Raw genomic sequence first — 9,611 nt, forward strand, 5'->3', positions numbered from 1 at the left:
TGAACTGATGCTGCAGCTGCTCAAACACTATCACACACTACTGACACACAGAGACCAAACAAAGAACTACACATGAGCTCAAAACTGAGTTCTGAGTGAAATCAGCTCTATTAGACTGTGATCTGTCCTGTGACAGACGGGTTTGACTCAATTATGTTCAGAATCAGAGAAAACACAGGGTGTAAGTTGATATATAGTAAATATAGTAAAGTCATTGTGTAGCAACATAAATATGTTTTTTAACAGTTTCTGAAGTAGCTCCTTCATCTCAAGCTGATGATGAATTTATGACTCATAACTCATTTCTCGTGAGCAGAAGTGAAACTGTTTCAGTTCAGAGCGTTGAACCAATCAAACAGTGAAACTGTGAGTTTGAGCTGAAAATCAGGTTTGCATTGGCAGCTTTAGTGATTCTGATCGTCTCAGAATAGAGCAGCTCCGTCTCCAGAGACCATGTTCAAACCCCAAGAGCTTCAGTTCACATTTACTGCTAAACGCAGCTGTTCTCAACTATTACAATCCATCAACAGCAGCTGAAACTTTAGTGAAGGAAGGACACACTGATCAATGATGCAGTCGAACACAAATGTAAGGCGTTCAGAAGCTTTATTGAATGAACAGCAATGGCAGCACATTGAAAGACTGCTTGAGTATTGAGCTGTAAATCAGGTGACTGCTGTGAATCCTGCTGCTCTTCACTGGAGAAACATCAGCACTCGGAGCTCTTGAGGAACGAGGTCTCGTGATCAGCTCCGTCATGTGTTACTCTGCAGACGAAGCGCTCGCCGTCTTCCCAGCGTGCTTTGCTGAGGCTCAGGACGCTGCTGCGGCTGTAGCGTCCGTCCCGCTCGCTCTCTGCGCTGGTCTGAACCCCCTCGGTGACCTCTGACCCGTCCAGCGTCCAGCTCACCTGCGCCCCCTGTGGAGAGTAAGAGCTGAGCAGGCAGAGCAGTGCGGCTGAGTCTCCAGAGATCTGCAGAGAAGAGGGAGGCAGCAGAGACACGGAGGGCTTCACTGCGGGACCAGCTGAAACACACAAACACACACAACACAAACTCACACTCCAGCTCTCTTAGCATTCTGACTGTAGATCATAGTTTCAGACATGATAATGCAGTAAAAATCACAATCATTTTATCGTTACTGTAATTTCACCTCACTGCTTTCATTCATATGCCACATAGACACTACATTAAATCTCTTTAAAATAAATGTTTACCACTACTGAATGTATTATGTATATCTTATTTAAATCGGTTTTCTGAAGCAAACATAATATACTGTAAAAAATTATAACAATTAGATATTTTCTAAATTAATTAAATTATTGTCAAACTGATTTTAAAAACAATGTCCACATGCAAATTCATGATTATATTTAGAAAAAAATTAATATTATAATTTATGTATGAATTGTATTTTTAAAAGAACATATCAGAAACTCACAATCATAATTATATGGAAATGTACATTAAAATTTTTACAAATTTCAATAACTAAATTAATTTTGTCTGATGATGATGATGCCTACAAAATTAATTTATTTTGTTTGTATTATCAAAATTTTGCTTCGGCATTTCAAAAACTCTTATTTGTTAACTTTGTCAAGAATTATGGACATAATTATATTACAATGTAATTTAATATATATCAAATTATTTCAATCAATGAATTAAAATGCAGTTAAATGTTAGCAAAAATAAGATGTGAAATTATTCATGAAAAAGTTAAAACAAAATTGAAAAGATATGAAATATGAATTTAAATGAAAAAACAAATGTCATTAAATATCACTGAATATTAATACATAGTTGTAAAATAGCAGACAAAATTAACTATTAACTATGAATCAATTAAATTAATCATTAAATGTTGCATTTCATGAATAAACCTTTCTAACATTGTTCTTAATTTCAATAACAATTTATAATAACTTTTGCCAAATGTTTGCTTAATAAAATTAAGTAAATTAAAATAGACTATCATACATTTTTATGATAGAATTGAAGAGACTTACTGATGGTCAGTTTAGTTCCTCCACCAAAAGTGTACCACAGTGCTTCATTCTAGTGAAAGCGTCGTACAAAAACCTCCGTCACACTCAAATGAACACAAACTCCAGCAGAGCAAGAGAGAACCACACTCACACATACTGATATGAGACTCAACAGCAGTGATGGACTAATGTAAAAAATGGCACAAAGCATTCATCTTTAAAAATACTAATAAAAAAAATGTTTTTGCATGAAGGCTGAATTCATTAGTTTCATAATCAATCCTAAAATGCATTCATCTGATTTTCAGTACACATGATTTTAAACTCTGCTAATTCTATTTACCTGCTCTATAATGAAATCTTTAACCAGATTTAGATGGTCATTGCCTATTGGATGACCTTTGACCTGTTATACAGTATCATGGATGCTATAGCTAAAAAAAAAGCTCACAAAAAGCTAATTCTGACCAATAAAACATTTAGACCTGCGCATCCCTCTCTGTTTTACATTTATGATCTTTTATGGTTTCTCTGTTTCTGATGGCTTGTCTCTTGCTGCCCTCTGTTGGTCACTGGCCCATAGCCACCACATACACATCCAGCATTTGAAGGAATAGCTCAAACAAAAATGAAGACATTTTGAAAAAGATCTTCTTTTGTGTTTTGCACAAAAACGAAAATCATAATGAACCCACTAGGTTTGAAAACGTGAGGGTTAGTAAATGTTGTTAGAATTGAAATTTTTAGGTGAACTGTCTCTTAAAATAGAGCGGTTGAAAAATTCGTATGGCACTTCTCAATTGTCTACTTTACTTTAGGGTCTCAACTTTAACGCTATTGGAAAGAACAAGACTCAACTCAACCCATTTGTTACAAAACGAAACAAAATAACATTTATTGAACATGCATCCAACCTAAACTTGTTACACCTGGGGAATATCTGAACCCAGCCGGACAAACAGTTCAGGAACTCTGACATCCAGCGGCTAACAAGGGCTCTCTGAAAAATACTGATACTAAACAGGAAGTGTGTGTTCATGACAGGAAACAGAAAACTCCCCAAAGGTCCAAAGGGAAAGACAAAATCAATAGTGTGAAATAATCCCTTACCTCTCGTTCTAACGCACAGACGCACATAGTGAGACTAAACGTATCATACACCATAACAATGATGATGATGACGACATCTGCATGCCACAGATTCTCAGTTCGGTTTCATTGATTGGCAGCCGGTATATGGATGAATGTCTGAATATATGTTTTAATGCTCGTTACAAAAATCAGCATCTTGCTAGAACCCACAGCTCGAGAAGCATCTTAGAAACATTCTACTTACGTTAGAACTTTTTACACTCGCATATATCGCATTCATTCTGCATATAGATCTCATAGGTGACAGATTCAAAAACACACACACACACACGCCAACCTGCGCAAGTTTCCTCTGAATGATTATTAGTGATGTGTCATCAATAATGTTGCTATTTGAACATTCAATGACAAAATTACAGCATCATCATGTGGTGTTCATGACAGGAAACAGAAAACTCCCCAAAGGTCCAAAGGGAAAGACAAAATCAATAGTGTGAAATAATCCCTTACCTCTCGTTCTAACGCACAGACGCACATAGTGAGACTAAACGTATCATACACCATAACAATGATGATGATGACGACATCTGCATGCCACAGATTCTCAGTTCGGTTTCATTGATTGGCAGCCGGTATATGGATGAATGTCTGAATATATGTTTTAATGCTCGTTACAAAAATCAGCATCTTGCTAGAACCCACAGCTCGAGAAGCATCTTAGAAACATTCTACTTACGTTAGAACTTTTTACACTCGCATATATCGCATTCATTCTGCATATAGATCTCATAGGTGACAGATTCAAAAACACACACACACACACGCCAACCTGCGCAAGTTTCCTCTGAATGATTATTAGTGATGTGTCATCAATAATGTTGCTATTTTAACATTCAATGAGGAAATTACAGCATCATCATGTGCAGCAAACATCAGTCAATGTTTCCGATTGAAAGCAAGTGTCCGAACAAAACCTGCAGGATGGGGCCATTATTCTGTCTGGTAAGGAAGGCCAGTAGAAAGACGGCGAGAAAGAGGGTCAGGTGACTCCTGCGCGCGAGATACTCCACAGCAAAGCTCCACAGATTAAAGTGCATGAACATACAGGAGAGGATTCGATTGGGTGTGAGGAAACCGCTGCGGTCCGCTCGAGTGTGTGTGTGTGTTCAGTAGTCCTCCACCCAGCCGTTCTCCTGGATGAAAGCATCGATCACCTCCTTCATGGCCAGATTGGGGATCAGCTGATCTTGGGTCAGCGGGCTGCGGGTCACTGGATCAAAATGGCCAACGCGCTACAGACACAGAGAGAGAGAGAGAGAGAGAGAGAATACTTCACTAAAGGCATAAAAACTTTGATATGTCCAACCCCCTTTTCAAAAGATGTTGTAACAACACCATCTGCCTGCAAATAGCATCTTTCTCCATTAATAGCCATTTAGAAATGTCTTGGTTTAGTTCACAAAAACTAAAACTATTAAAAACATTTTTGCTAACAGTAATAAAGCAATATAATATCACTATTAGATAAAAAAAGATCAAATAAATTACTAAAATGGAAATAAAACTATTTAAAAATACAAAAAAACTAAACTGATTAAAATTTGTTCGTTAACTTAAATCTGAAAAAAAAAATACAGATAAATATTCAATAGAAAAAATAAACTAAACCAAAACAAAGTTGAAGTTAAAACTGAAGCTGACATAAAACTAAATAGACATATTCTTTTAAAAAAACAATGAAGACCCTAAACATACAACAAACTTACTAAAACTTGAATTAAAATTGAATGAAAACAGAAAATAAAAAAATATATATATAAAATCTATTTCTAGAGCCTAAGAGCTCCTGCTGGTAGATGTTGTAACGACACCAAACACGATAATTGAAATAGCACTCAAATAAAATAGAATATTAAATGAAAAAGATGAACATTGTCTTGGCAACTAACTGAAAAAAGTTTAAATTGAAGTACTAAAGTTACTAAAATTAAAGACAAATAAAAATAAAAAAAAATGACAAAACAACCAAAAAATAAAAATACAAACAAATACTATAATGTAATAACAATAATAAAAACACTGCTGTAATCTGATCCGCCAATCTGTAATTTTTCAGCCAATGACGGCATAATTGTCCTGTGCCTCTAAAGTGAGAAGTCTATGAAAGCCCGTTTCCACTACTGCATAAAAAATAAAAAAGGTAACTGCGACTTTTTATCTCACAATTCTGACTTTTATTTCTCAGAATTGAGAGATATAAACTTGCAGTTGTGAGAAACGAGGTCAGAATTGCAAGATAGAAACAAGCAATTCTGAATTTTTTTCTCAGAATTGTGAGATATAAACTCAACTCTGAGAACATATCTGTCTTTTTTTCTCCTCAGAACTGGACTTTATAACTCACAAACACTTTATAACTCACAAAAAAAGTCAGAATTGTGAGGTACAGACTCGCGAGAAAAAAAGTCCGAATTGCGAGTTTATATCTCACAATTCCGGCTTTACATCTCGCAATACTGAGAAAAAGTCAGAATCGCGAGATAAAAAGTCGCACTTATCTTTTTTTTTAATCAGTGGAGGAAATGGGCTTCCATAGAAGTCACATGACTCAAAAAACGAAGAAAAAATCGGACAAAAACCTGGCAGAAATCGGAGTGCCTCAAAAATGGCAGAAATCTTGCACAAGCCAAACAAGCGCCGCTGAGATGATGGTGACCTCTAACGCGATGTGTGTTCGTGCACATACCTGTAGATGTTCCTCGATGTCCTTGCGATCGTAGGTGATGCCGCTGGGAGTAATGCAGGGCTCTCTCATCAGCTCAAAGCTGATCTTCCCACACAGGTAATCTGGGATCTCTCGCTTCTGCACAACAGCCAATCAAACACACTGGTGCTTAATCTACAGTTATTTGGACCAATGATAGATGTTTATCACAACGTTTGAGATGATCTCTCCATACCTTCCTCTTTTCATCTACTTGAGAGAAAAGCTCGTCCATGTCCATCAAATATTTATCCTGCAGGAGCATGAGAACAGGAAATGACATCACTTCATCAAACACACAGCGTTCAGAGATGTTTGTGTATTTGAATGCGTGTCTCACGTGTTTGGATTTGATCTTGCTGATCTCGCCTCCGTTCTGACTGTCCTCGGACTGCTTCCCGCTGTCGTCTAGCTCTCTGAAACACAAACACAGAGACGGACAGGTGTTACAGCACAGATTCTCTACACAGATCCTCATGACTGACTGACGTGAGCGTCACCTCTCTTTCTCGGCCAGGATGAGTTTGCTGAGATAAGCGTGCAGCTCGTTTTCTTGGCTGATTCGCTTCTCTTCTATGCTGTTCCAGCGTTTCTTCTTGGCAATGCGAAGAGCACTTGGGATATCGTCTCCAAAATTCAACCGCTGTTCCTTCGCCAGGTTATAAGCTGAGAAGCATTTCAAAGAGCGAGTTCATCACACTGCATTTGAACACTGCAACTGATGTCTGATGTCTGTTTAGGCGTCTGGATTATTTCTATGATGGTTTTTAGGGATGCACAGATGATGTACATTATTAGAGTTTTATTACAAAACAAGTCATTCAAGATGACAAACATCACATACAACACATACTGCTTTTAATTGTTAATTTTGGTGCTGCAGAAAGGGATTCTAATCATATGCTGATTTGCTGCTCAATCATTATTGGTGGTCAGTTATTAATAATGGTTCTTCTTATTATCAATGTTAAAATCATCTTTTGCTGCTTAATATTTTGTGGAAACATTTTTTCTTCTATTCTTTGATGGACAGAAGGTTCAAAAGAACAGCATTGAAATATAATATTTGATAACATTTAAAATGTTTTTACTGTCACTTTTGATCCATTTGAAGCATATTTGCTGAATAATTTTAACATTAATTCTATTAAACCCACACAGCATTTGAATGATAGTATATCATGGTTTCTGAATAAATATGAAGCAGCACAACTGTTCTCAAAATTGATAATAATCCAAAATTATTCTTTCTTGAGCAGCAAATCAGAATATTAGAATAATTTCTGGAGACTGGAGTAATGATGCTGAAAAAATGTAGCTTTGTATCACAGGAATAAATTACCATTTTAAAAGATATTCAAATAGAAAACAGTTATTTTAAATTTCAATAATATTTTACAATATTACTGTTCTTACTGTATTTTTGAACACATAAATGCAGCCTTGCTGAGCAGAAGAGACTTCATTAAAAACATTTAAAATTGTAATGTTTCCCAACTTTTGACAAGTACTGTATATAGAGTGCTATTAATTAAAAAAAGAATAATTACATTTGTGTTCAACAAAAGAAAGAAAGTCAGGTTTGGAACAATGAGGATGAGCAAATGATGATACAATTCCCATTTTTGGGTGAACTATACTATTAAAAGCATCCCAAAAATCACAAATTCTAATTCAAATGTGTAAATCTTTTTTCTTAAATCTTTCTTTTTCCAAATTCCATAGAAATTCCATGTGTACCTCTCTGTAGATTGCCGATGGCCTCTTCATAATTCTCCAGTTCCAGCTGACACTGGCCCAGGAAAAAGTGGGCCTTCACCGATTGGCTGTCGAGCTCGAGGGCGTGTTTACAGTCGGCCAGCGCTTTGTCGTACTGCTGCAGCTTCACGTAGCATAGCGCTCTGTTAGTGTAGTACACGGCCACCGACGGGTTACGATTCTACACACAGCCCAGCAGAAACACATTCAGTACAGCACAACTTTGATCATTCCTAGAAAAATCTATATCCAAACAATCTCCACTTGATGAGTTCAATGCATTACTGAATGTCAAACATGCATGTAAATTTCATCTAAACTGAGCACAGTTGAGCTGCTTCATAACTTTTTGAAAACTGTGATAGATTTATTCGCATTTTTTGGTGAATATAAAGCTGTAATCTTTTGTAACATTAGAAATGTCTTTGCTGTCACTTTTGATCGATTTAATGCATCCTTACTGAATAAAAACACAAATTTCTTTAACAAAAAAAAAAAAGATATGAAATTAACCGATGACAGACAAAGCAGAATCCCAGTAAAAGAGGTTTATCTGAAAGGTAAATTTAGTCTATGACTTAAATACAGGCAAATTAATATTTACATATTCAAATAACATGATTTAATTTAATCGGCCTAGGTTTAAAAAAAAAAAATAATATCACTAATAACAAAAAGCCACTTGGAGCCTTCTTTGCCAATTCTGGTGGGCCATCTTACCCCAAAGGACGAATTTTATAATTAAAAATAATTGTTATAAATTAAATTACTCCACAAATCTAAAAGCACTGATGTGTGTGTCCACAAAATCCTCATTAACAAGTAAACATGAAAAACCTGGGTATTCAACTAAATACAATGTCACTGATCATAATTTTCAAATGTCAAAAGTTTTACTTTTTTTCCCTCCAAATTTTCAAAAGTTTGATGTCAGCGAGATTTATTTTTCTCTCAAATGTGAATATAAATGTGACCCTTGACCATAAAACCAGTCATAAGGTCAATTTTTTTAAATTGAGATTTATACATCATCTGAAAGCTGAATAAATAAGCTTTGCTAAATAAGCATTGATGTACAGTTTGTTAGGATCGGATAATATTTGGCTGAGATACAACTATTTGAATATCTGGAATCTGAGGGTGCAAAAAAATCTAAATACAGAGAAAATCGCCTTTAAAGTTGTTCAAATGAAGTTCTTAGCAATGCATATTACTAATCAAAAATTAAGTTTTGATATATTTACAGTAGGAAATTTACAAAATATCTTCATGGAACATGATCGTTACTTAATACCCTAATGATTTTTGGCATAAAAGTTATATTCTCTATTAAATTTTCTACCTATTAGATTGCTTTATTAACGTCTACACCAACCCTAAACCTACCCCTTACAATAATGCAAAAACAGTAATTATTGTTGTACAGTGTGACAAATGATGCTACATTGATGTGCGCATGCCCAGTAGACGAATCTGTATACCATCTAGCCTTAACCCACTTAGCTGTAACTATGGCAAAAATATTTTGTGAAGTATTTCTAAATATTTACTGCATATCAAATTTACAGGCTAAAGGAATAAATAAAACAGGTTCAATATTAAACACAAACACTCATCTTAATTATTTGGTAAAAAGGGACCAAACCGTTAAAGTGACTTTTTCAACTAATAAACTGAATGTGTATAAGTTCACTCATTAATGACAAACACCATTTATAGTCATAAAACCATTTAATGCACTTTGATAAGGACAACATGAAATCAAAACAGCCTTATAAAAGATCGTGTACACAGTAAATCTGAAACAATACGCCATGACGGATTCACTCGTTTAGATTTATTAAACTCCTACGCCTCTGCTACTGATGCAAAGAGTCACTCTCTGTCTCTATGGGGGAATACTGCAGCTATATTTAAAGAAAGGGCCTTTAAACTGACCTCAGAACAGCCTTCAGCAAAACATGCACACATCCACTCAGGACAAACTGTACAAAATAAAAT

General features: G+C 35.5%; 1 protein-coding gene and 1 gene segment (V, D, J or C); both read right to left on the reverse strand.

Annotated features, from left to right (window-relative positions):
* Positions 1 to 229: 229 nt before the first annotated feature.
* LOC107758796 (Ig lambda-3 chain C region-like) lies at positions 230 to 4,185 on the reverse strand. The segment is given in 2 exon segments: positions 230 to 1,069; positions 4,063 to 4,185. Coding segments are annotated over 2 exon segments (483 nt in total).
* LOC107758797 (STIP1 homology and U box-containing protein 1-like) lies at positions 3,522 to 7,791 on the reverse strand (the record flags this gene model as incomplete). The annotated part of the gene is made up of 6 exons (XM_016576616.1): positions 3,522 to 4,380; positions 5,835 to 5,951; positions 6,049 to 6,105; positions 6,193 to 6,268; positions 6,353 to 6,518; positions 7,593 to 7,791. Coding segments are annotated over 6 exons (741 nt in total), but the record flags the coding sequence as incomplete, so codon positions are not given.
* Between the last annotated feature and the right edge of the window lie 1,820 nt (positions 7,792 to 9,611).

The sequence above is a fragment of the Sinocyclocheilus rhinocerous genome, unplaced genomic scaffold (assembly GCF_001515625.1).
Source record: "Sinocyclocheilus rhinocerous isolate Xijiao unplaced genomic scaffold, SAMN03320098_v1.1 scaffold8411, whole genome shotgun sequence".
Taxonomy (NCBI): domain Eukaryota; kingdom Metazoa; phylum Chordata; class Actinopteri; order Cypriniformes; family Cyprinidae; genus Sinocyclocheilus; species Sinocyclocheilus rhinocerous.